This window comes from Leucopleurus acutus (genome assembly GCF_964270905.1).
Source record: "Leucopleurus acutus genome assembly, chromosome: 4".
In the NCBI taxonomy this organism is placed as follows: Eukaryota; Metazoa; Chordata; class Mammalia; order Artiodactyla; family Delphinidae; genus Leucopleurus; species Leucopleurus acutus.
The window spans coordinates 45,042,289-45,069,831 of NC_139146.1; the positions used below are offsets into that span (position 1 = coordinate 45,042,289).

Sequence of the window (27,543 nt, forward strand, 5' to 3'; positions counted from 1 at the left end):
CAGCTGCTACTTTAACCCTGTCCTGTCTGAGTAAAGAACAGAGGCGCTCAGGCAACCAACACGCAGCGGCAGGCCCAAATCCAAAGCTGAACCCCGGGAGCAGTGTGAACAAAGAAGAGAAAGGGAAATAAAATGGACAACCTGGAAGAAATGGACAAATTCTTAGAAAAGCACAACCTTCCAAGACAACCATGAAGAAATAGAAAATATAAACAGGCCAATCACAAGCACTGAAATTGAGACTGTGATTAAAAATTTTCCAACAAACAAAAGCCCAGGACCAGATGGCTTCACAGGTGAATTCTATCAAACATTTAGAGAAGAGCTAACACCTATCCTTCTCAAACTCTTCCAAAACATAGCAGAGGGAGGAACACTCCCAAACTCATTCTACAAGACCACCATCACCCTGACACCAAAACCAGAAAAAGATGTCACAAAGAAAGAAAACTACAGGCCGATATCACTGATGAACACAGATGCAAAAATTCTCAACAAAACACTAGCAAACAGAATCCAACAGCATATTAAAAGGATCATACACCATGATCAAGTGGGGTTTATCCCAGGAATCCAAGGATTATTCAATATACAAAAATCAATCAATGTGATACACCATATTAACAAATTGAAGAATAAAACCCATATGATCATCTCAATAGATGCAGAAAAATCTTCTGACAAAATTCAACACCAATTTATGATAAAAGCCCTGCAGAAAGTAGGCATAGAGGGAACTTACCTCAACATAATAAAGGCCATATATGACAAACCCACAGCCAACATCATTCTCAGTGGTGAAAAACTGAAAGCATTTCCTCTAAAATCAGGAACAAGACAAGGTTGTCTACTCTCACCACTATTACTCAACATAGTTTTGGAAGTTTTAGCCACAGAAATCAGAGAAGAAAAAAATAAAAGGAATCCAAACTGGAAAAGAAGAAGTAAAGCTGTCACTGTCTGCAGATGACATACTATCCATAGAGAATCCTAAAGATGCTACCAGTAAACTACTAGAGCTAATCAATGAATCTGGTAAAGTGGCAGGATACAAAATTAATGCACAGAAATCTCTGGCATTCCTATACACTAATGATGAAAAATCTGAAAGAGAAATTAAGGAAACACTCCCATTTACCACTGCAACAAAAAGGAAAAAATATCTAGGAATAAACCTACCTAAGGAGACAAAAGAACTGTATGCAGAAAACTGTAAGACACTGATGAAAGAAATTAAAGATGATACACAGATGGAAAGATGTACCATGTTCTTGGATTGGAAGAATCAACACTGTGAAAATGACTCTACTACCCAAAGCAATCTACAGATTCAGTGCAATCCCTATCAAACTACCAATGGCATTTTTCACAGAACTAGAATAAAAAATTTCACAATCTGTATGGCAACATAAAAGACCCTGAACAGCCAAAGCAATCTTGAGAAAGAAAAACGGAGCTGGAGGAATCAGGCTCCTGGACTTCAAACTGTACTACAAAGCTTCAGTAATCAAGACAGTATGATACTGGCACAAAAACAGAAAAAGAGATCAATGGAACAGGACAGAAAGCCCAGAGATAAACCCACGCACAAATGGTCACCTTATTTTTGATAAAGGAGGCAAAAACATACAATCGAGAAAAGATAGCCTCTTCAATAAGTGGTGCTGTGAAAACCGGACAGCTACATGTAAAAGAACGAAATTAGAACACTCCCTAACACCATACACAAAAATAAACTCAAAATGGATGAAGGACCTAAATGTAAGGCCAGACTCTATAAAAACTCTTAGAGGAAAACATAGGCAGAACACTCTATGACATAAATCACAGCAAGATCCTTTCGACCCACCTCCTAGAGAAATGGAAATAAAAACAAAAATAAACAAATGGGACCTAATGAAACTCAAAAGCTTTTGTGCAGCAAAGGAAACCATAAACAAGACGAGAAGACAACCCTCAGAATGGGAGAAAATATCTGCAAACGAAGCAACTGACAAAGGATTAACCTCCAAAATATACAAGTAGCTCATGCGGCTCAATATCAAAAAAACAACTCAAACCAAAAATGGGTAGAAGGCCTAAATAGACAGTTCTCCGAAGAAGATATAGATTGCCAACAAACACATGAAAGGATGCTCAACATCACTAATCATTAGAGAAATGCAAATCAAAACTACAATGAAGTATCAACTCATACCGGTCAGAATGGCCATCATCAAAAAATCTACAAACAATAAATGCTGGAGAGGGTGTGGAGAAAAGGGAACCCTCCTACACTGTTGATGGGAATGTAAACTGATACAGTCACTACAGAGAACAGTATGGAGGTTCCTTAAAAAACTAAAAACAGAACTACCGTATGACCCAGCAATCCCACTACTGGGCGTATACCCTGAGAAAACCATAATTCAAAGAGTCATGTACCACAATGTTCATTGCAGCACTATTTACAATAGCCAGGACATGGAAACAACCTAAGTGTCCATCGACAGATGAATGGATAAATATGTGGCACATATATACAATGGAATATTACTCAGCCATAAAAAGAAACGAAATTGAGTTATTTGTAGTGAGATGGATGGACCTAGAGTCTGCCATACAGAGTGAAGTCAGAAAGGGAAAAACAAATACCATATGCTAACACATATATAGGGAATCTAAAAAAAAAAAAAAAATGGTTCTGAAGAACCTAGGGGCAGGACAGGAATAAAGATGCAGACGTAGAGAATGGACTTGAGGACACGGGGAGGGGGAAGGGTAAGCTGGGATGAAGTGAGAGAGTGGCATGGACATATATATACTACCAAGTGTAAAACAGATAGGTGGTGGGAAGCAGTTGCATAGCACAGGCAGATGGGCTTGGTGCTTTGTGACCACCTAGAGGGGTGGGATAGGGAGGGTGGGAGGGAGGGGATATGGGGGGAGATATATATATATATATATCACTTTGTTATAAAGCAGAAACTAACACACCATTGTAAAGCAATTATACTCCAATAAAGATGTTAAAAAAAAAAAGGAATCTCTGATTCCAGAAGACACTTCGAGATATAAGAACAAATAATGAGCAAAGGAAAAAGGTAATCATGTATGTAAATCTAAACAAAACTTGATTATATAAAATAGTTACAATGTTTTAATTGTGATATCATAAAAAGAGAACAAAAGCATTGATAAAATGGCTATCGTGTCAGGGCAGGTAAGAAGTTAAAATATTCCTTACCGGACTTCCCTGGTCGCACAGTGGATAAGAATCTGCCTGCCAATGCAGGGGACATGGGTTCGATGCCTGGTCCGGGAAGATCCCACATGCCGTGGAGCAACTAAGCCCACGCGCCACAACTACTGAGCGTGCGCTCTAGAGCCCGAGTGCCACAACTACTGAGCCCATGCGCCTAGAGCCTGTGCTCAGCAATGAGAGAAGCCACTGCAATGAGAAGCCCACGCAACACTACTAAGAGTAGCCCCTGCTTGCCGCAACTAGAGAAAGCTTGTATGCAGCAATGAAGACCCAACGCAGTGAAAAAAAAAAAAAAAGAAAAATTCCTTACATTAACTGCTGAGTTAACTGAGCATTAAAAAATTTCTAGGGAAACCACTAACGGAACAGCAGTAGAGTATATAACTTCAAAATTAGCAAAGAAAAACTGCAATCTAAAAGAAAATAACAAAGGAGGGAAAAAAGCTTAACAAATGAGACAAACAGAAAGCACAAAATAAGATGGTGGAAACAATTACAAGGGTTATGAGGCTACAAAAGAATACAGGATGCTATGGGAAAATATGAGACCGAAACTCAATTTTGGTGGTAATTAGTAAGAATGCATGTGTTATGTCTGTGTGCATCCAATTTAGGAGGTGTGGGGGTTGGTTTTTCTTAGAGAAGTGATGTTTAAATGGAGACCTGAAGAAAAACCAAGTAAAATTTATTTAGAAAAAATTGGTGTGGTTAGGGGGTAGAGTGGCTTCTACAGAGAGGCAAAAGCATGTACAAATGTTCTGAAGCCAGGGTATATGACATTCAAGAAACAGAGAAAACCAATATGAAGACTAAAGAAAGGTGCAAGATGAGACTGAATAGATAGGTAGGATCTGGATCTTGGTGAGTTTAGGATTTTACACTTTATCCTAAGGACAATTCAAAGCCATTAAAGTGTGTGTGTGTGTGTGTGTGTGTGTGTTTTGTTTTGTTTTGTTTTTAAGTGTTTTTAAGCAGATGAGTGATATGGCTTTGATTTGGAATTTTAAAAAACCACCTGTTTCGTCTATCCCTAGAGTTAGAGAAGGTTAGATCAGAAGGGACATGAATCATTTAGATATATTTTTTTCTTCAGGTTTACTAAAATATGGTATCTTCTCAAGCATGGAACATAACATGTTCTTCCATATGTCTTCAGCCTTGGAAAACAAAAGTTCAGCATAGAAAAACAAGATGGATAATTTTATTGCCTTCATCAGTAGATATGGAAATATCTTCTGAATTGAAATTTTAAAAAAACCAAAACTATTCAGTATTTTCCTAACAGAGTAACAACAAACTTCATTTATAAACAGCGTAGTTTATAATACGTGATATCATAAAATGATACATTGCTCTTTTAATTATAGTTTAACATCTCAGCTGACAGTGTCACCTACCTTAATCTCAGCCAAGAAACCAGACTAGAATGGCAGCAGCAGCAACAAAGGATACTTAATAACAATTAAACATATCACTGAAATTTATATATTTCATTCAATGAAATATAAAATTTACCTGAAGCCTAGTTTATATGTCTCATACATAATTTATTTTTTAAAAAAATCTTATTCAATCTAGGAGACATGATTTCCAAAGTTTAGCCTACTGAGCAATGTGAAATAATAATTTCTTAAAAGTATTTTTAACTTAATCTGTTGCCAGTTAGCTTAAGGGAGAATAATTCTAAAAATGTCAAGACATTACAGGTCAGTGCAATAATTAATGTTCATCATGACACAATGTTCCATATGTTGTTTAAGAAAGTATAACGATATTTCAGGATAATTTCCATCCAATATGTTTAAAATAAGAAATTTCACTGCTAAAAACCCATAAATCCAATGATCAAGTATCAGTTCTCAGTTCAGCTGTCAATAGCACTTGAAAATAGTGAAGATTTTTAATCCAGTAAATCCAATATGTCATATATCATACACGCCCTGGGGATACAAAAGTGAATACACAGGTTCCTGCGCCCAAAGGTTGATTACAGTGGGGAGATAAACACGGAAACAATTACAATGAAGTGAGAAATTTACTATAATGAAGATTCTACCAGAATATTCACTGGACCTCATGGTAGACAACACCACCAACAAGGCCAGTAAAGTGCTGCTCTTTCATCTCTGCCCACATTTGATCTTGTTTTGTACAGAACTGGTAAATTCTTCATGGTTGTCACGATAATGATAAAGGTCCGTAAATTGCAAATTTCTTCCTGTACTTTGGAATTCAGGAGAAGCTTTTACTTTGGCCCCAGATTAAAATCGAAAAAAAATTATTTTTGGTTATGCTAATGTTATTTCTACCTGTTTTTTAAGCTACTGCTCCAGGACAAAAGAATTCATAACTTACTTTCTCCCAGTTTCTGAGGCTCAGAGTATTTATACAAATCTGCAGAAATGAAAGTGCACAAAGAAATCTCTCTAATATTTGAAATACCTGGTTAGAAGGTACAATGGAGAGGCAAATAGGAATGTATCTCTCAGGGCAACAATATTTTAAGTCAGTCTACAGTTTGTGGAAGAGAGGACAAGGAAAATGAGAAGTATGGAAACTGATTTATGAAGAACAATTAGAGAAGGTATATAAAGATTAGCATGGAAACAGAAGTTTAGACAGACAAAATAGTTTCAACAAATATTTACAGCACTAATAATAAATAAAAGGAAAAATTTTCTCATATTGTTGCAGATGGAAAAGAAACCCCAAAACCCTAAAGGTTAGCATGGGAAAGAGAAGTCTGGAGATACAATAATTTCTACAAATATTTACAGTACTATTGAGTAAAATAATTACTGCAGATGGAAGAAATATAAAATGAAGGGTGGATGTTTCAGAGATAGGAGCTTAATTGTCAGAGCTGTCAAACAACGATTTTTTGCATGTACTTATTGTCAATCAGAGGTTGAATTACCATCTTTTATATGACAGAATAAAAGAACCCTATATTGGGATGAAAGCTGAGCAGGATATTCTTTTGAGCATCTTTTACTTTGCTTATTTGGTTATTCTGTAATCTTCTGATAACTGTTTTTGCCTATTTTTCTATGGTGTCATGTTTTCCTCATTGGCTGTAGTTCTGTTTGATTAGCTAAATGGTTGTTAGTTACATCAGTTGTAAATACTGTCTCCAAATTTGAGGCTTGAATTTTCACTCTCTTCACAGTGACGTTTATAACACTTAAGTTTTATATTTTAGTACAAATTTACACAATTATTGCATGGATTGTTATTTCTGCATCTTAAGAAATTCTTCCTTATTTTAAATTCATTAAGATATAATCCTTTATCTTTTCTAACTTTTAGTTTTGCTTTTAACATTTAGCCCTTTAACCCAACTAAAATTATTTTTGTGAGCGGTGTAAGGTAGGGATCCATTTTTTTCCCCCTCCAAGTGGGTAAGCAATTGCCCTGGAACTATTTACTGAACAGGCCATCATCCTGGTGATTTATAATGACATCTCTTCTGAGCTTGCTAATCTGTCCTAGTGATTTGTATATGGCCCATAGCACCCTGTTTGAATTATTATACAAAGTCTTGATATGTTTTAGAGAAGTCCCTCACCACCTTGACTTGGTAATTCTTGGCTCTTTTAAGTTTTACTCATAAATTTTATGATTGGCAAGTCATTTTTCACAATAAACCCTATCCGAATTTTGACTAGAATGACATTGAATTATTAAGTACATTAAAGATGAACTGCTATCTTTAGAGTCTTCCCATTCATTTAAAATATAATCACTCATTTTGGGAGTCTTCTTTTATAACCTTCAATAAAGTTTTATAATGTTCTCCATAAGGTCTTAGTTTATTAGCTTCAATCTTAGGTGTTTTAATGTTTTTCCTGCTTTTGTTGCTATTGTAGATTTTTTAAAAACTGGATTTTCTAATTGGATGTTATCATACTAATCTTGTGAGTAGTACCTTTTCTGAACTCTTTCATCAGTTCTAAAACTTTACATAGATATTCTTTCATATTTTCTATATACACAATCATACTGTTTGTAAGTAACCACAATTTTGTTCATTCTTTCCTTATAACCTATTACTTATTATTGCTTACTTTCATATTTCTTTTTTTCTCATCACGTTACATGAGTCAAGATGTCTCATAAAATGTTGAAAATTTTTATCATGTCTGTTACTTTAAATCATTTGGTTATGATGTCCCTCATAGCAGAAGTACTCATCTATTCTTGGGGTGATAAGCATTTTTTATAATAAATGTGTCAGCTTTTGTAAATTTTTTCTGTATCTATTAGGATGATACGGCTGATTTTTTTTTTGTAATGTGTAAAATCATAAAGGTGTCTCAAATGCAGAATCATCTGTGCTTCCCCACAGATGATTTATAATATTTTTATGATTCATAATTTATATAAACATTTATAATGTTTATAAACATTTATAATTTATAAAAACATTTATAATGTTTTTATAATTCACTATATTCAATTTGCCAACATTTTGTTTAGAATTTTTGTACCTAGGTTTGTAAATAAGACTAGCTTGCAAATTTTCTTTCTTTTGCTATCTATGCCTTGTTTTGATAAAGATTATATCAATATTTCTCTTTTCTATTCTTTAAAATAGTCTGTAAAAGATAAGAATTATCTACTGCCTTAAGGTTATATAAAGTTACCTGTAAAACCATTTGGGATTAATAATTTTATAGATTTATAGGTCAGACAATCCATAAATTATCTACATTATTTATGGCTAGATTATCTACTGGATTTACAGATTACAGCATCTAATCTGAATAAAATAAATCACAAAATGAACAAATGACTTAAACGAGTATTGTTGCAAAATTACAGTGAGAATAATGTGAAAAAAGTTAGCACTAGCAAATAATAGACAAACAAAGGCAGAACTAATCCTGCTACTACTAGTATGAGCATTTTATTAATTATACTATAAGGTATGAACAGTGAAGTCAGTCCAAAAGTTTTTTTAGTTCTTAAGAAACCATTTGAAATAAGGATTTATACCTTGTATTATTACTAATGAAATGCTCCAAAGTCTACATTGTGTAATAAGATACTGGGGGTGAAGTCACCACGATTAGCAAGACATTTAAAAATTGTTTACAACATCTTTATTTCAACCTTAAAAATTTTAATTTGTGGAAATATTAGTACATATAAGGTACTGGTGTGTATAGATACACACATACATGTGCTACATTAAAAAAAATTTGGTATGCAAGTAGACAAAGTTAGAGCTTACCAATCTATACCACGGCAGAATAGTTTTATAAAAGAAAATCTGATTTGTTACTCTCTGCTTAAAGAAACCTCGCAGCTTTCTAGGGCCCTAAGAAAAGTCAAAATCCTTTATATTTCCTACATGGCTTTCTCACAATCTTACCCCTACCTATTTCTTTAGCCTCACCTATTACCATTCTCTCCCTTGCTTTATACACTACAAGCCACACTAAACTAAATGACTTTTCAGCCTCAGAATGTTAACATATATATTTGTGCACTTTGTCTAGAACATCAAAATAATTTAAATAAGTAACTACATTACTTATTTTCTATATATACTTGGGTCTGCCTTATTACTTAAATTCATAGAATCACAGAATGTAAGGACTGGAAATTTACTTTTAAAATGTCATCTATTCCAACCACTCATCTGATGCTTTTGAATGCCTCTAATGATAAGGCAACCAGGGAATCTTTTCCCCTTTAAAAAAAATGTCTGATCTTTAGAAATATTCTTTCTTATATGGACCTGAAATCTGTTTCCACCTAACTTCTAGGTAGCGATCCTAATTCTACTCATTGGGCCATTCAGAGAAAGTTCAGTCCTACTTTAGTGGAAGAGCCATACAAATATTTACAGATAACTACCATGTTACTTCCAAGCCTTCTCTTCTGTGGTGGTAGGGAACAGGAGGTAGAGAGTAGGGAGAGACTAATGTCTGAGTATCTTTTATGAGTTGGTTACTTTATATTTAACTTTCATATTGGTCCAATGAGTTTGTTATTATTATTGCCAAGTAACAAATGAGGAAATTAAAGCTCTGATAGGTAAAGTTAACTATTCATGTAACTTAAGTAGCAGAGCTGGGATTTCAACCACAAGTCTGTCACAGATACCAAAGCCTATGTTTTAGTCTCTTTAGAACACTGAACTGCCTCCCACAAAGGAGAAGAGATGTAAGAGGGTATGAAACATGGAAAAGCAAGACAAACAAAAACTCTAAAAATCCCATGCTTTCTAACTTCCAAAATTCAATGTATTGATATATTTTTGTCCTTAAGACTTACATCAAAATCATCTTCAACATTTCTTTCTCTGTCTTATAACCTACCTAATTATTATCTCAAATTTCTCAGATCTTACTACATAAATGAACTCAACCTACAATTAGGGAAGCAAAAAGAGAAAAGTATTTCCATATTTCAGCCTCTCTCAATTTTAATGTCTTACACAGTGAAAAGATTATCTTCTTTAAACACTGACTAGTGTACTCTTCTTTACAGTCTCCAACACCACATTGCCTTCTGCAATCAAACTTAATGCTGACATTTTTTCTGGCTTTGAGGCCCGACAACACTATCCTTAACTTGTATTAACAAAAGCTATTTGTTCTCTCTTCTCCAGGCAAACACTTGTTTGGCATCCTCCACAAGCACTTTAAGGTCTTCCTTCTTTTCCTCTGAGAATCACAACTCTTCCTTCAATTAACAATTAGATAAGACCAATACCGCCTCATCATTCATGCTTCTTATGAAAAATGTATCTCCATATAGTTAATTATATTTATCCCATGCATTAACTTTTCTCTTTCCCTAGTTACATCATAAACAATTGAATACAAGTCATCTATTTCTTTTTATCTTTCACCTAAGTGCAAAAAACTGAACAGCAAGTGCTTAATGAATGTTCTCAGCTGTACATTACAAAAATACATTTTTATCATATATATCTTTTTATTTGTACACTTTCCTTTTAGGTTGCTTGCTAGAATTCTCTCACCATACACTTTACTGTGAAAAAACATTGAGAGAAACTCTCACTTCCAGTTTTATAAACAAAGTCAAATGTAATACAAAAGCTCTAATTCAGCACTTCTCTCTAGTCCATACTACATAGGTTAATTACAAGTAATATTACTTCTGAAGTAAATTTCTCTGTGAATATAAGGTTATATATATTTAAGAATACTAAAACATAAAATTATATGTCACACACACACATACACACACACACCACACACATACACACAAATCTTACCTTGCTGAGTATTTTGTTCTTGCATTCGATTCACAGTGAGGTCTAAGGGGCCTTCCTGCTCTTCCTGAAGGGAGTTTTCTGCTTGATTCATTTGGATACTCTTACATATTAGACTTGGTCCAATTGAACCATTTCTATTCTCTTGAATTTTACCACTTTTTGAAATATACTCAATTGCAAACTGACGTATCATCTTTTTCATTAATTCCTGAGCAACTAGGGGAATGTTAGGATCACAGTTCTGAGGAAGATCTAGGGAAGAAATAAATATAATAAGAATTAAAAAAGAGAATGCAAAATACCTATGTTTAAATTTACCTTAATTACAAATTAATGATTTCACAAGTCTCAGATTCGGTCCATAATTGCAAATGGTTTCTAGGACTTAGCAACAAAAACCTTGTTGCTTTAATTAGTATTATGAGAATATATCAATCCCAAACTTGGCATTTTTAATTGTTTCTTAAAAATAAATATTTTTGGTCCCAAACTAAAATATAAACAACTAGACATAAAAACAGACAGCTTATTTTCAGAGTTTTAATTCAAATGTATTCTACAAGATACTAAGACACTTAGTATGTGAACATAAATTGTATATATAAGTAACCAAGCAAGTTTTAACCTAATAGAGTAGGTATACACATTAACTATTAAAGAAAATATCTAAACTCTGTAACTATTTATTACCATTAATTCTTCAATTCTGTCAAATGTGCACTTCATATATAGCCTAAATGTCATCATCAAGGATTTTTTTCTTTTTTCAATTTTTCATATTGAGAAATTTCAATCAGAAAGAAAAAAATAACACTACAATGACACAGACAGCCTCTACCAAGATTCAAGAATTGTTAGCATTCTGCCACATTCACCTTCTTTTTACTTTTATTGGTTTGCAGAGCTACCGGAAAGTAAATTGCAGAATTATGAGATTTCACTCTTAAATATTTCAGTGCACATCTACTAAGATTCCCCTATAAAAACAGTAGTACCACTACTGAGGGTCTTAATCAGTCCTTGGTCCCAAAACATGTTGGTCAGCTACAACCAAAATAAAGGACAGCAGTCATATACAATTCTGCCTGAAACCTGCACAAGAGGTAAAAACAATTGAACGATTTTGTAAGAGGTGTGGAATAAAGACAGACCACTTATAAACACAGTATATAATAAGTAATAAATAGTTTTAATATTGGATGGTGGTGGCTTTTTTCACACACACACTACTGGCCTCACCCCAATCCTTTTATTTACTCTGCTCCTTCAGAGGCAGAATGATTGGTGAACTAGGAAGGATGACTAAGTGTATTTGGTTAGGCTCCATACTTCTTCCTCTTAGAAGTGGGCCTACTTCTAGAGATAACGGGTTGGCCAAAAAGTTTGTTTGGGTTTTTCCGTAAGATGTTATGGAAAAACCCAAACGAACTTTTTGGCCAAACCAACATGCTCCTCTGCTCCTTAAATGCCTCAACTCTTCCCCAGGCAGATCAGTGCTGTGTGAACAGGCCTGCCCTGATCCTGGGCTGTCTGAGACTGAAGGGTTGAGTCTCCTTAGTTTTGGGGTTCAGTATTAGCTGGAGCAATTGTCTAAGAGATCTGAAGGCAAGTCCTCCAACTAGCATCTACTTTTATAGATCCATGATTCTAAAATGCAAGAAGATTAGAAAACATACTATTTAAAGGTGAGGAAAGGCAACAAAACTACCTCCACCATATCTGATAGCAAAATGTGACCTCAGCCGACATCAACCTGTTTATGGTCCTGCAGAAATATCAATATATTTGATCACAGGGTGCTGTTTTGGACCTGCTGGAGATGTTACATAATAAACATCTCCATTACATTAGCTCTTTCAAAACAAAGAACACTGAATTCTGAAAAAACATTTGAGAAGGGATTACGGGCCTATAAAAAAAGTAACATTATAGTCCTCACATTTATTCTTTGTTTAGAGCCCAGTAGGGAAGAGAGGTACTATTTGTTTCTGAGTACGAGAAAAAAAGACTTGGCTATACAGTTGAGCACTGAGCAACATGCGTTTGAACTGTGCGGGTACACACAGACATGGATTTTTTCCAATAAATACATACTACGGTACTGCACAGTCCATGGTTGGTCAGTCTGCAGATGTGGAACCCCGAGTATGGAGGGCCTGCTGCAAAGTTAGACTCATTTTTCACTGTGCACAGGGTCAGTGCTCCTAACCCCCACGTTGTCCAAGGGTCAACTGTATATATCACATGCCCGTGGCTCATTTATTTTATAACTGGAGGTTTGTACCTCTTAATTTCCCCCTTCACCTATTTCATCCGCCAACACTCCTCCCCTCTGGCAACCACCTGTTTGTTCTCTGTAACTATGAGTCTGTTTTAGCTTAGTTCGTTTTTGTTTTGTTTCTTAGAGTCCACATATAAATGAGAATATACAACGCAAGGAATATGGTCAATAATACTGTATTAACTTTGTATGAGGACAGTTGCTTACTAGACTTATTATGGTGATCATTTCATCATGCATGCAAATGTGAATCACTCCATAGTATACCTGAAACTAAAGTAATATTGTCAACTGTATTTTAATGAAAAAAGAAAGACTTAGCTATAGATTGAAATCTTAGCCATCTTCCTGAATTCAGGCTAGTTACATACCCCTCCGTGTTTTAGCTTCTCTGTTCATAAAAATGGAAATGATAATAGAACCTTGGAAGTCATAATAAGTCTTGCTCACAGGATATTTTAAAGTTATATGAGATTGTAGATAAAATACTGAACTCCTGTACTTGTCATTTTAATAGCTGACATTTACTCCACTGTTATCTTAGGTTATAGTGAAAATAACAAGAGAAACAAAAAGATGCAGGCCAAGCAGTTATATTTTACGTAAATCATAAAATGTCAAATAAGTAAAAATATTAACTAACTAGGTTAATATGTAAAATTATTAACTAGCTGGGAAAACACAAAGGACATAATTTCTAAGCCCATGTGATATACTGTGCTCCAGAATAGATAGTACTAGCACATGTAACCCAACTAAAGTGATTTGTAACAAAACGAGAAATTTCCATGTTACACATAAGGATTCCCAATTTATACCATTTCTTGACTATTACTTCCAGGAATCCTTGAAGGCATCTGTGAACACTCTTTTCCATCTTTTTTCAAACCTAATCTTGCTTTGAATTATGTGTTAAAAGGAGATATTGATTTACTTCTAGGTATTTTGGTTAATTATCCTGTAATGTATTGGCTAATATCACTTTATAAATTCAAAATAATTATATTTATCAAAAAACAACAGAAATATGATCAGACATATCATGTGACTAGGGCTATACTTTAGAATTGAGTTTAGAGCTAAGTTTAAAGCAGAATAGATAATGCTACTTTATTCTATTCATCTACTCAGTTTTTGTTTATATTGGGAATAAGTCTATGTGTGAGACCAAAGGATGTGGCAAAAAACAAACAAACAAGATAAAAAAGAGAAAGAGACAAAGAAAATGCTGCTCAGCTGCTGATTAGTGAGCCTTCTAGAATACTTGTGCAAATTATCAAAACTATAAAAAAAAACTGAGTTAACTGAAGACCTAGGCCAGGGATATAAACTCAGATGGTTTCAAAATTCAGGCAACTCACAAACCCTGGGCTAGAAGAGAAAATATGTTGCCAAATGGAAATGGTATGCCCCAAGAAGATAGAAATAATTTATTTTTGCCCTATCTCTTCATTTTCCAAATTTATCTAATTCAAGAGTTTAGCAAGTTGTTTGTAGTAGCCAGTTTCAAGATGGTCCTTAATGATTCCCACTCCCACCTCCTGGTTTCCAGGGTTGTGTAGTCCCTTCCACATTGTATTAAGGGTGGAATGTGTGATTAATAACAACATACTGCAGAAGTGTATGTCACTTCCAAGATTAGGTTATAAAAGAATATGGTTTCTACCCTGGATACTCTCAATACTGGTGTTTGCTGTGACCCCCACCCACACTATTCTGTCCTCTTGCTCTCTCATCACTCACTCTGGAGAAAGCTGTCCTGTGAGCGGCACTGAGGAGGCTCACAAGGAAAGGAACTGAAGTCTCCTGCAAACAGCCAAATGACTGAACTGGGAAGAAGATTCTCAAGACCAATCAACTCCCAAATGACTGAAAAGGAAAACAACACAGCAAAAGTTATGTGATGAAGCTAAAGCAGTGCTTAGAGAGCAATTTATAGCAATAAACACATATATTAAAAATATTCAACCCAGTAACCAAATAACCTAACCTTCCTCCTTAAGAGAAAACGAATCAAAACTTAAACCCAAAGCAAGCACAGAGAAGAAAATAAATAAAAAGTTAGGGCAGAAAAAAATAAGATAGAGAATAGAAAGACAACAGAGAAGAGCAATAAAACCAAAAGTTGGTTCTTTGAAAAGATCAAAAATTTGACCAAGAATAAAAACCAGAATAGACTTAAGTCTGTAAAATCAGAAATGAAGGAAGCATTATCAGCATTAACATTAAAGGTAATCAAGAAATACTACCAAAAAAAAAAAAAAAAGAAAAGAAAAAAGCTATACATCAACACATTAGGTATCCTAGATGAAATGGCCAAATTGCTAGAAAGACACAAACTATCAAACTCACTCAAGAAGTAACAGTAAAACCTGGACCTGCAAGTAAAAAGACTGAATTAGTAACCAAAAATCTTGCCACAAAGAAAAGCCCAGGGACAGACAGATTTACTGGTGAATAATATTAGACATTTAAAGAGGAATTAAAACCAATCCTTCACAAACTCCAAAACAAGAGATGAGGAAGGAACACTTCCCAACTCATTCTATGAGGGCAATATTAGCCTCATACCAAATCTGGACAAAGAAATTACATGAAAAGAAAACTACTAAACGAAATGAAAACTATCCATTATGAATAGACAAAAATCCAGTTGACCCTTGAGCTACATGGGTTTGAGCTGTGCGGGTCCACTTATATGTGGATTTTTTCAACAGTAAATACTACAGTACTACACAATCTGTGACTGGTTGAATCTCTGGATGTGGAAATGCACATACAGAGGGCTGACCATAAGTCATACACAGATTTTCAACTGCATGAGGGGCCAGCCCCTATCCATCACATTGTTCAAGGGCCAACTCTCCTATCACACAGAAACAGGCAACACATAAAAAGGATTATACAATAAGACAAGGTTGTCCACGCTCACCATTATTATTCAACATAGTTTTGGAAGTTTTAGCCATAGCAACCAGAGTAGAAAAAGAAATAAAAGGAATCCAAATCAGAAAAGAAGAGGTAAAGCTGTCACTGTTTGCAGATGACATGATACTATACATAGAGAATCCTAAAGATGCTATCCGAAAACTACTAGAGCTAATCAATGAATCTGGTAAAGTAGCAGGATACAAAATTAATGCACAGAAACAAAATTAATGCACAGAAATCTTTGGCATTCCTGTACACTAATGATGAAAAATCTGAAAGAGAAATTAAGGAAACACTCCCATTTACCACTGCAACAAAAAGAATAAAATACCTAGGAATAAACTTACCTAAGGAGACAAAAGACCTGTATGCAGAAAACTGTAAGACACTGATGAAAGAAATTAAAGATGATACAAACAGATGGAGAGATATACCATGTTCTTGGATTGGAAGAATCAACACTGTGAAAATGACTCTATTCCCCAAAGCAATCTACAGATTCAATGCAATCCCTATCAAACTACCAATGGCATTTTTCACAGAACTAGAACAAAAAATTTCACAATTTGTATCGAAACACAAAAGACCCCGAATAGCCAAAGCAATCTTGAGAACGAAAAATGAAGCTGGAGGAATCAGGCTCCCTGACTTCAGACTATACTACAAAGCTACAGAAAACGAATATGGTTTCTGACAATATGGTACTGGCACAAAAACAGAAATATAGATCAATGGAACAGGATAGAAAGCCCAGAGATATACCCACGCACCTATGGTCACCTTATTTTTGATAAAGGAGGCAAGAATATACAATGGAGAAAAGACAGCCTCTTCAATAAGTGGTGCTGGGAAAACTGGACAGCTACATGTAAAAGAACGAAATTAGAACACTCCCTAACACCATACACAAAAATAAACTCAAAATGGATTAAAGACCTAAATGTAAGGCCAGACACTATCAAACTCTTAGAGGAAAACGGCAGAATACTCCATGACATAAATCACAATAAGATCCCTTTTCACCCATCTCCTAGAGAAATGGAAAAAAAACCCAAAATAAACAAATGGGACCTAATGAAACTTCAAAGCTTTTGCACAGCAAAGGAAACCGTAAACAAGATGAAAAGACAACCCTCAGAATGGGAGAAAATATTTGCAAATGAAGCAACTGACAAAGGATTAATCTCCAAAATTTACAAGCAGCTCGTGCAGCTCAATATCAAAAAAACAAACAACCGAATCCAAAAATGGGCAGAAGACCTAAATAGACATTTCTCCAAAGAAGATATACAGATTGCCAACAAACACATGAAAGGATGCTCAACATCACTAATCACTAGAGAAATGCAAATCAAAACTGCAATGACATATCATCCCACACCAGTCAGAATGGTCATCATCAAAAAATCTACAAACAATAAATGCTAAAGAGGAAGTGGAGAAAAGGGAACACTCTTGCACTGCTGGTGGGAATGTAAATTGATACAGCCACTTCAGGGAACAGTATGGAGGTTCCTTAAAAACCTAAAAATAGAACTACCATACAACCCAGCAATCCTACTACTGGGTATGTAACCTGAGAAAACCATAATTCAAAAAGAGTCATGTCCCAAAATGTTCACTGTAGCTCTATTTACAATAACCAGGACATGGAAACAACCTAAGTGTCCATCGACAGATGAATGGATAAAGAAGATGTGGCACATATACACAATGGAGTATTACTCAGCCATAAAAAGAAACAAAACTGAGTTATTTGTAGCGAGACAGATGGACCCAGAGTCTGTCACACTGAGTGAAGTAAGTCAGAAAGAGAAAAATAAATACCATATGCTAACTCATTGTGTGGAATCTGAAAAGAAAATAAAACTGTTCCTGAAGAACCTAGGGGCAGGACAGGAATGAAGATGCAGATGTAGAGAATGGACTTGAGGACACCGGGAGGGGGAAGGGTAAGCTGGGACGAAGTGAGAGAGTGGCATGGACTTATATACACTACCAAAGGTAAAATAGATAGCTAGTGGTAAGCAGCTGCATAGCACAGGGAGATAAGCTCGGTGCTTTGTGACCATCTAGAGGGGTGGGATAGGGAGGGTGGGAGGGAGACGCAAGAGGGAGGAGATATGGGGATATATGTATATGTATATCTGATTCACTTTGTTATAAAGCAGAAACTAACACACCATTGTAAAGCAATTATACTACAAAAAAGATGTTAAAAAAAAAAAGGATTATACATCAAGACCAAGAATCACAAGAATACAAGGTTAGTTCAACATATGAAAACCAATCAGGCAATGTAATGTAACGTATTAATAAAGAACAAAATCCACATAATAATCTCCATAGATGTAGAAAAGCACTTGATACCTTTTCATGATAAAAACAATGTACAAACTAGGAATAGAAGGAAACTACCTCAATCTACGAAAGAGCATCTATGAAAAATCCACAGATAACATCACACTTAATGGTGAAAGATTGAAAGTTTCCCCCATAATATGAGAACAAGAGAAGGACTCTTGTCCTTGCTCTCATTACTTCTATTCAACATGTACTGGAGGTTCTAGCCAGTGCAATTAGGCAGGAAAAAGAAATAAAAGTAATTTGGATTGAAAAAGTAGAAGTAAAACTCTTTTTACAGATAACATAATGTTGTATATACAAATTTGTTAGGAATCCACACACACAAAATTTTAGAACTAGTAGGTTCAGCAAGGTTACAGGATGCCATATCAATATACAAAAATCAATTTTACTTCTATACAATGGCACTAAACAATTCTAAAAGGAAATAATTTAAGAAAATAATTCCATTTACAACAGTATTAGGAAGAAAAGACTTACAGGAATAAGTTTGACAAAACATAAATAAACAGAAATACATCCTGTGTTCATGAACTGGAAGACTTAATATTGTTACATGATAAGAACTCCCCAAATTGATCAACAAATTCAACACAATCCCTATCAAAACCCTAGCTGGCATTTTTTTTTTTTTTTTTTTTTGCGGTACGCAGGCCTCTCACTGTTGCGGCCTCTCCCATTGCGGAGCACCGGCTCCGGACGCACAGGCTCAGCGGCCACGGCTCATGGGCCCAGCCGCTCTGCAGCATGTGGGACCCTCCCGGACCGGGGCACAAACCCGCATCCCCTGCATCGGCAGGCGGACCCCCAACCACTGTGCCACCAGGGAAGCCCCTAGCTGGCATTTTTGTATAAACTGACAAGGTGATTCTAAAAAGCATACTGAAATGCAAGGAATCCAGAATAGCCAAAATAATCCTGAAAAAGAACTAAACTGGAGGATTAGCAATTCCTGATTTCAAAACTTACTATAAAGTATAATAATCAAGCCTAGGTGTTAATGTCCTAAGGACAGACATATAGATTAAAAGAGTAGAACTGAGCCCCAAGATAAACCATTAATCTATTTTTGATAAGAGTACCAAGACAATTCAGTGGGGGAAATCATTGTCTTTTCAACAAACTATGCTAGGACAACTGGATATTTACATGCAAAATAATGAAACTGGGGCTTCCCTGGTGGCGTAGTGGTTGAGGGTCCGCCTGCCGATGCAGGGGACACGAGTTCGTGCCCTGGTCTGGGGAGATCCCACATGCCATGGAGCGGCTGGGCCCGTGAGCCATGGCCGCTAAGCCTGCGCGTCCAGAGCCTGTGCTCCGCAACGGGAGAGGCCACAACAGTGAGAGGCCCACGTACCAAAAAAAAAAATAAATAAAAATAATAATAATAATAATGAAACTGGACCTCCACCTCATACCATATAGAATAATTAACTCAAAATGCATCAATGACCTAAATGTAGGAGCTAAAACTATAAGAATCTGAAAGAAAACATACATGTAAATCTTCATGACCTTAGATTAAGGCAATGATTCCTTAGATTCGACACTAAAACACAAGCAACAAGAGGAAAAAATAGATATAATGAACTTGATTAAAATTTAAAACTTTTGTACTTCAAAGGACACTAAGTGAAGAGAGTCCACAGAATAGGAGTAAATATTTACAAATCACATGTCTGATAAGGGTCTACTGTCCAAGTATATAAAGAACTCTTATAACCCAACAATAAAAAGACAAATGCCCAAATAAAAAAACAGCAAATGATTTGAGTAGACATTTGTCCAAAGAAGATATTACTAATGACCAGTAAGCACATGACAAGTTGATTAACATCATTAGTCTTTAGGGAAATGCAAATCAAAAGCACAATGAGATACCATTTCACACCCTGAAGGAGAATTATAATAAAAAGTGCAGATAACAAGTACGAGTGAGAATGTGGAGAAATCTGAGTCCTCATACACGGTAGGTGGGAATGTAAAATGGTGCAGCCATTTTGGAAAATAATTCTGAAAACACATTAAAAAATGTAAACACAGAATTACCATATGACCCAGCAAATTCCACCTCTAGGTATATAACTACGAAAACCGAAAACATATGTTCAATCAAAAGTATGTATGAATGTTCACAGCAGCATTATTCACAACAGCCAAAAAGTAGAAACAACCTAAATGAATGTCAACTGGTGAATGTATAACTAAAATGTGGTATATCCATACAATAATTATTCAATCATAGAAAAAAATGAACTGATGCATGTTATAACAAGAATGAACCTCAAAAACATGCTAAATAAAGGCTGCACATAGTGCAATTTCATTTATATGAAATGTTTAAAACAGGCAAATCTACAAAGAGAGAAATCTATTAGATTAGTGGTTGCCAAAGCCTGGAGAAGAGTAAGAGAATGATGAGTGAGTGTTCATCTAGTAATGGGTTTCTTTTTCAGGTGAAGAAAATGTTCTGGAATCAGACAGCGGTGATGGTTGCAAAACTTTGTTAATGAGTGTATTAAAAACCACTGAATTTTATACTTTAAAAAAGTGAATTTTATTGTATGTGAATTATAACTCAATTTAAAAAAATAGGAAGAAAGGATAAATTAGAAAGTGGAACTTAGAGCCCAGAGGGCAGATTCAAGAGCCATAAAGAATTTTTCCTTAAGATCTAATCGAATAACTTCCAACATTTGCCCAGCTGGATTTCAGGATTGCTATGGAACAGTGACCCCTGTGTGCACCCCGTTTTGCCATTTTTGAACAAGAGTGTTTACAGTGGTTATCCTATGTCTATCCTAACATTGTATGTTGGGTGTGTGTGAGCAAGTAATTTGCCTTTTTACTTTTAAAGGTCTACAGATCAAGAGAAACTATATTTGAAGTGCTATACCAAAGGAACTACACTCAAGGAACTTCATTTGTATCTGAAACTGAGTTAGATAACAAGAGTGTGGTCTCCGAGATGATGTTGTAATAAGATAAGACTTTTGGAGGTCTTGGGCAGGGGTGAGTGTATTTTACATATGGGAGAGATGTGAATCACCAGAACCAACTGATTCCAACTTCCTTGTATTCACTCCTTTGTTCAGTATTCTTCCACACTCATAGGTAGCATATAATGCTACTATTTACCTAGAGAGAGAGTTGCTCTTAGGACCAATCTAAGAATATCTGTGTAGGCTGTCTCAATTATGAGACTGTCAAAGTGGGTAATATTGGTCACTAATCCAACAAAAATTGTAAGGACCAGGATGATGGTATTTTTCTTATTTTCTCTTTCTCCAAAATCCATTTCCCTTCTCTCCATGTTTGATATGTATTAACAATTAATACTTGTAGCACTTTATTTAACATGAAGACTTCTGACACACATTGGTATCATTTAATGACAAATATCATATTAGTGCAGATAATGATATAATGAAAGGTAAGAAGGAAAGCAAAGTTCTACTGAACCACTTATGGTGTACAGTTGTTGCCCTTGCCTCCTATTCTTCCCCAAATATTTTTTTCTAAAAATTTCAATCTACAGAAAAGTTGAAAGAAGAGTACAATGTACTTCCACAAAATTTTACCTCTATAGATTCAACAACTATTGACATTTTGCGTCATTGGATTTACACATAAACTCACACACACAGGTTATTTATGGGTGAAGCATTTGAAAGTTGCAGATATCATGAAGCTTTAACTCTACTTAAGAAATAAAGAACAAGAACATTATGATACATAACTATAATGCCATCATCCCTTTCAAAAAATTTAACACAAGAAATAGAGTCCCCAACTTTCCTCATTATCTCCTTTACAGCTTTTTCCTCCCCAATCTCAGGTTGCAATCTAGGATTACACATTGTATTTTTTTTAAATATCTTTATTGGAGTATAATTGCTTGACAATGGTGTGTTAGTTTCTGCTTCATAATAAAGTGAATCAGTTGTACATATACATATGTCCCCATATCTCTTCCCTCTGGCGTCTCCTTCCCACACTCCCTATCCCACCCCTCTAGGTGGTCACAAAGCACCGAGCTGATCTCCCTGTGCTATGCGGCTGCTTCCCACTAGCTATCTATTTTACATTTGGTAGTGTATATATGTCCATGCCACTCTCTCACTTTGTCCCAGCTTACCCTTCCCCCTCCCCGTATCCTCAAGTCCATTCTCTAGCAGGTCTGCATCTTTATTCTCGTCTTGCCCCTAGGTTCTTCATGACCACTTTTTTTTTTTTTTAGATTCCATATATATGTGTTAGCATATGGCATTTGTTTTTCTCTTTCTGACTTACTTCACTCAGTGTGACAGACTCTGGGTCCATCTGTCTCGCTACAAATAACTCAGTTTTGTTTCTTTTTATGGCTGAGTAATACTCCATTGTGTATATGTGCCACATCTTCTTTATCCATTCATCTGTCGATGGACACTTAGGTTGTTTCCATGTCCTGGTTATTGTAAATAGAGCTACAGTGAACATTTTGGGACATGACTCTTTTTGAATTATGGTTTTCTCAGGTTACATACCCAGTAGTAGGATTGCTGGGTTGTATGGTAGTTCTATTTGTAGTTTTTTAAGGAACCTCCATACTGTTCTCCATAGTGGCTGTATCAATTTACATTCCCACCAACAGTGCAAGAGGGTTCCCTTTTCTCCACACCCTCTCCAGCATTAATTGTTTGTAGATTTTTTGATGGCCATTCTGACCAGTGTGAGATGATATCTCATTGTAGTTTTGATTTGCATTTCTCTAGTGATTAGTGATGTTGAGCATTCTTTCATGTGTTTGTTGGCAATCTGTATATCTTCTTTGGAGAAATGTCTATTTAGGTCTTCTGCCCATTTTTGGATTGGGTTGTTTGTTTTTTGATACTGAGCTGCATGAGCTGCTTATAAATTTTGGAGATTAATCCTTTGTCAGTTGCTTCATTTGCAAATATTTTCTCCCATTCTGAGGGTTGTCTTTTCATCTTGTTTACGGTTTCCTTTGCTGTGCAAAAGCTTTGAAGTTTCATTAGGTCCCATTTGTTTATTTTTGTTTTTATTTCCATTTCTCTAGGAGGTGGGTCAAAAAGGATCTTGGTGTGATTTATGTCATGGAGTGTTCTGCCTATGTTTTCCTCTAAGAGTTTGATAGTGTCTGGCCTTACATTTAGGTCTTTAATCCATTTTGAGTTTCTTTTTGTGTATGGTGTTAGGGAGTGTTCTAATTTCATTCTTTTACATGTAGTTGTCCAGTTTTCCTACCACCACTGTTCGCACACACTCGTACCAGATTTCTATGCAGGTTCTTGTAAGTAACTCTCGATGTTACATCAAACATTATAATGGCACACTGAGCTTGGATATAATAGCCATCTCTCAGTCCACCAAATTTCTCCTGACCAGCTGTATCCCATACATTGAACTGAATAGGTCCTTTGCTGGTATGGAACACAAGGGGATGGACCTCAACACCCAAGGTAGCTACATACTTCTTCTCAAATTCACCAGTCGGATGACGTTTCACAAATGTAGTTTTACCAGTACCACCATCACCAACCAATACAAGTTTGAACTGAACTTGGGGTTCTCCTTGGGCAGCCATTGTTATGTTATTCCTCCCGGCTGCCTCCCGCTGTCGCCACTGGGACGTCCCGATCCCCGGCCCCGCAACCCCTGCCCTGGCCCCCTCCTTACTTATTTTAGATCCACTTTACCGATCTAGGACTGAAAGTAACATGTTAATACACCTGAGGTGTTTGTCCTTTACTCTGAATTCTCTCAAGTTTCTGCTTTATAAAGTTCACTGCTATATTAGTTGACACAAATATTAATAAATACTATTTATGAGTTAAGGCCCTTAACAAAGTTTTTTGTCCTCAAGACAACCGATGTAATTTGGTATGCAAGAGAAATATTTTGAGTACTTCACATTTAATTGTACAGAATATTTTTTTAAAATGTCTAACCCAAGGGTTAAATTTTCATAAATTAAAACAATTTTATTCCTTCATCAGGGGCATTCTTAAGTGTAATAGCCCTTTTTTTTACTACAATGTATGCGGTGCTGAAGAACACAAGGACTACTAGGTATAGTTTAGTGCCACTGGTTTGACTCATGCTAGGGTACCAGTAATTTTAACCAACATTGCTCTTGCACCATCAGTTTTAAGGTCAACACAGCAAAAGTGGCAAATAACATCTTAGAATCATATTTTATAAAGTTTTGACCTTGCAGATTCCTTCAATGAGTCTTAGAGACCCAAGAGTTCCATGTATCACTCTTGGAGAACCACCAAACTTAGTATATTTTTAACCCATAATAAATAGTACACTGGAAGGCAATATAGAAGAATGGCTGGAAATACATCATTGTAGTCAGATACACCTGGAATCAAATTTCAGCTCTGCTGATTACAGGCTGTATAACGTTGTGTAAGTTACTTTATAAGCCATAATCTCTTTATCTGTAAAGCAGTTTTACTAATAGTGTCTAAAGGAGTTGCTTCAAGGATTAAATGAACTAATGTATAGAGAGTGCTTACCCAGTGCTTATCACATAGTCCTCAAAAAGCAGTAGCCTAATTACATAATTTTTATATAATGCAACTATTTTCTAACAATCCCTATCAGGAGAAAAAAATTAAAGACAATAATTTGGGAAATCTCCCTAGACCAAAAACTTTAAAAATGAGCAAAATACTTGAAGCATTAAATTCCTAGAATTTTAGGATGTAAAATTTCAGATACCAGCAAATTTTGACATTTTCACTTTAATAGCCTTTTTTAAAGAATTGTTTTAACTTTATCTTTTCTATTTTATCTTTGCATATTATTTCACCAGTTTTGTTGATATCTTGTCTGCCTTTCTCCTAATTATTTAGGGTTACTTTATTTTGTTTTGTATTTTATTTATTTATTTTTGGCTGCGTTGGGTCTTCATTGCTGTGCGTGGGCTTTCTCTAGTTCCAGTGAGCAGGCATTACTCTTTGTTGCGGTGCGCAGGCTTCCTATTGTGGTGGCTTCTCTTGTTGTGGAGCACAGGCTCTAGGTGCGCAAGCTTCAGTAGTTGCAGCTCACGGGCTCAGTAGTTGTGGTTTGCGGGCTCTAGAGTGCAAGCTCAGTAGTTGTGGCACACGGGCTTAGTTACTCCGCAGCATGTGGGATCTTTCCAGACCAGGGCTCGAACCTGTGTCCCCTGCAATGGCAGGCAGATTCTTAACCACTGCACCACCAAGGAAGTCCCTTAGGGTTACTTAAAAAAAAAAAAAAACTCCTTCACTTAGATGCTCCACTGACTTACTAAATTTCCAATCTTTTGCTTAATATAAAAATTTAAGGCTATAAATCTCCTTCTATCAAATCCTATAAGTCTTATAAGCTTTAAAATATATTTTTAATATTATTTAGTGCCAAATATATTCTGATAGCCATTAGGATTCCTTCTTTATCCCATAAATTACTTAGAAATATCATAATATTTCCATATGCACAAATTTATTCCATTAAAGTTGTCTTTTTTGTTACTGACTGCCATCTTAACTGTATCAAGAAATATGGTCTGTGTGATATCAGTTTTTACATGTTGATAACTTCTTAATGGCACAAAATGCAGTCAGTTTTTATAAAATTTTGAGTATACTTGAAAAAATGTTTACAAGGTTTCAAAATTTGCAATGATTGGGTTTGGGGCTCCATGTATGTCCATAACCTCAAACTTATTAAAACTATGTTGTTCAAACCTTCTTCCTTCTCATTAACATTAGGTCTGTTGGACTTAACAAGATCTTAAACTCCCTGTCTATGATGTTCTCCTTGTACTTTTGATAATTTTTGCATCATATTTTTAGGCTGTGTTATTCTGACACACATATTCACAACTGTCATGGTTTTCTGGTGACAGTACCTTTTATCATGATATAAAAATCCAATTAATTTTTAATATTTCTGTCTTCATAAGTCATTATGCTTGATGTTATACATTGTTATGCATATTTGGTCAGGCTTTTACTAGTGTGTATTTTTTTCCAGCCTTTCACATTTTCAAGGAGTCTTTTATAAAGAACATATAGGTGGATTTGAATTTTTAATCTATCTAATAATCGATGTCTTAATTGGAGAACTCGTACTACATCTATTTAAATAACTAATATTTCTATGTATTCCTATTTTTTGCTTTTATAGGTCCCAATTTTTCTTTTGAAAAAAATTTTCCATGTATTTTCCCTCTTCTACTGGTTTGAAACTAGTATCTCTAGAGCTATTCTTTCATTACTTAGCCCCAAAAATTTCAGATGCGTTATTTTTCCTTATCAAGGAAAGTCTGAAGTTAATAAATATATTTGCTCTATTAAAAAGGGCTGTACAATGCTTTAATTCCACTCATACCACTCTAGGCTTACATGCTCTTGTTTTCAGGTATTAACAGGATTTATTAATCCCACAAGTAGCTATTATTTTTATTATCTTAGGCAATCAGTTTTTCTTTAGATTTACTTCAATGTTTACCAGTTCGTACTTTCATTCCTCCTTGCATTTCAGACTTTCTTTTCAAGATTGTTTTATTTCTTCCTCAAGTATAACCCTCAGAGGGTTTTTTGTTTTTGTTTTAAGTCTATTGGAGGTAAAGTTTCTGGTTGTTGTTGTTTTTTTTTTTTTTTTGCGGTACGCGGGCCTCTCACTGTTGTGGTCTCTCCCGTTGCGGAGCACAGGCTCCGGACGCGCAGGCTCAGCGGCCATGGCTCACGGGCCTAGCTGCTCCACGGCATGTGGGATCTTCCCGGACCAGGGCATGAACCCGTGTCCCCTGCATTGGCAGGTGGACTCTCAACCACTGAGCCACCAGGGAAGCCCCTGTTTTCCGTTTTTTTAACCTGCAAAAAAATTTGTTTCTTGAAAGAGCTTTTACCAGATCCTAAGTTGATAGTCACTTTCTTTTGTAGGAGTCCATTTCTGCTTAGAAAGCAGCTGTCAGTCTTATTCAACTGTAAGTAATCAGTCCTGTACTTCTGGCTGTTATCAACATTTTCTCTTGCTCTGCAGTCTTCAACTAAGTCTCATGTGAATTTATTTTCACTCATCCTGTTAGGTAACACTAGGATCCCTGAATATGATTCATGTCTTTCATAAATTCTAGAAAATTCTCTGGTAGTATCTCTTTATATATTGCCTCTCTTAAATTCTATTTAGAATCCCCACCTTAAATTCTGATTAGACACACAATACCTCATTTCACTATATTTTTCATGTCTCTTAGCATCTTTCAAATTTTTCATTTTGTTGCTGCATTTTTTTGTGACTTCTTCAACCTTCCCAATTATCAATGACCCTCCCAAATGTAACTGGTTGTTTAAAACTTTCATTATGTTTTAAAATTTCATTATTATATTTTTCATTTTTAGACATTCTATTTGGTTATTTTTTATACATGTTGGGTAGTTTATGATAGTCTCTAGCTTTTACTCATGCTTTTAATTTTAAACT

General features: G+C 35.5%; 1 protein-coding gene across 4 annotated transcripts in view; it reads right to left on the reverse strand.

Annotated features, from left to right (window-relative positions):
• The window catches only part of LCORL (ligand dependent nuclear receptor corepressor like), a 137,786-nt gene that overhangs the window by 16,309 nt on the left and 93,934 nt on the right, over positions 1-27,543 (reverse strand). For all 4 annotated transcript variants that reach the window (XM_082837572.1, XM_082837573.1, XM_082837574.1 and 1 more), the window contains one exon: positions 10,500-10,751. In XM_082837572.1, the coding sequence (XP_082693698.1) occupies positions 10,500-10,751 (252 nt within the window). The remainder of the gene's footprint in view (positions 1-10,499; positions 10,752-27,543) is intronic.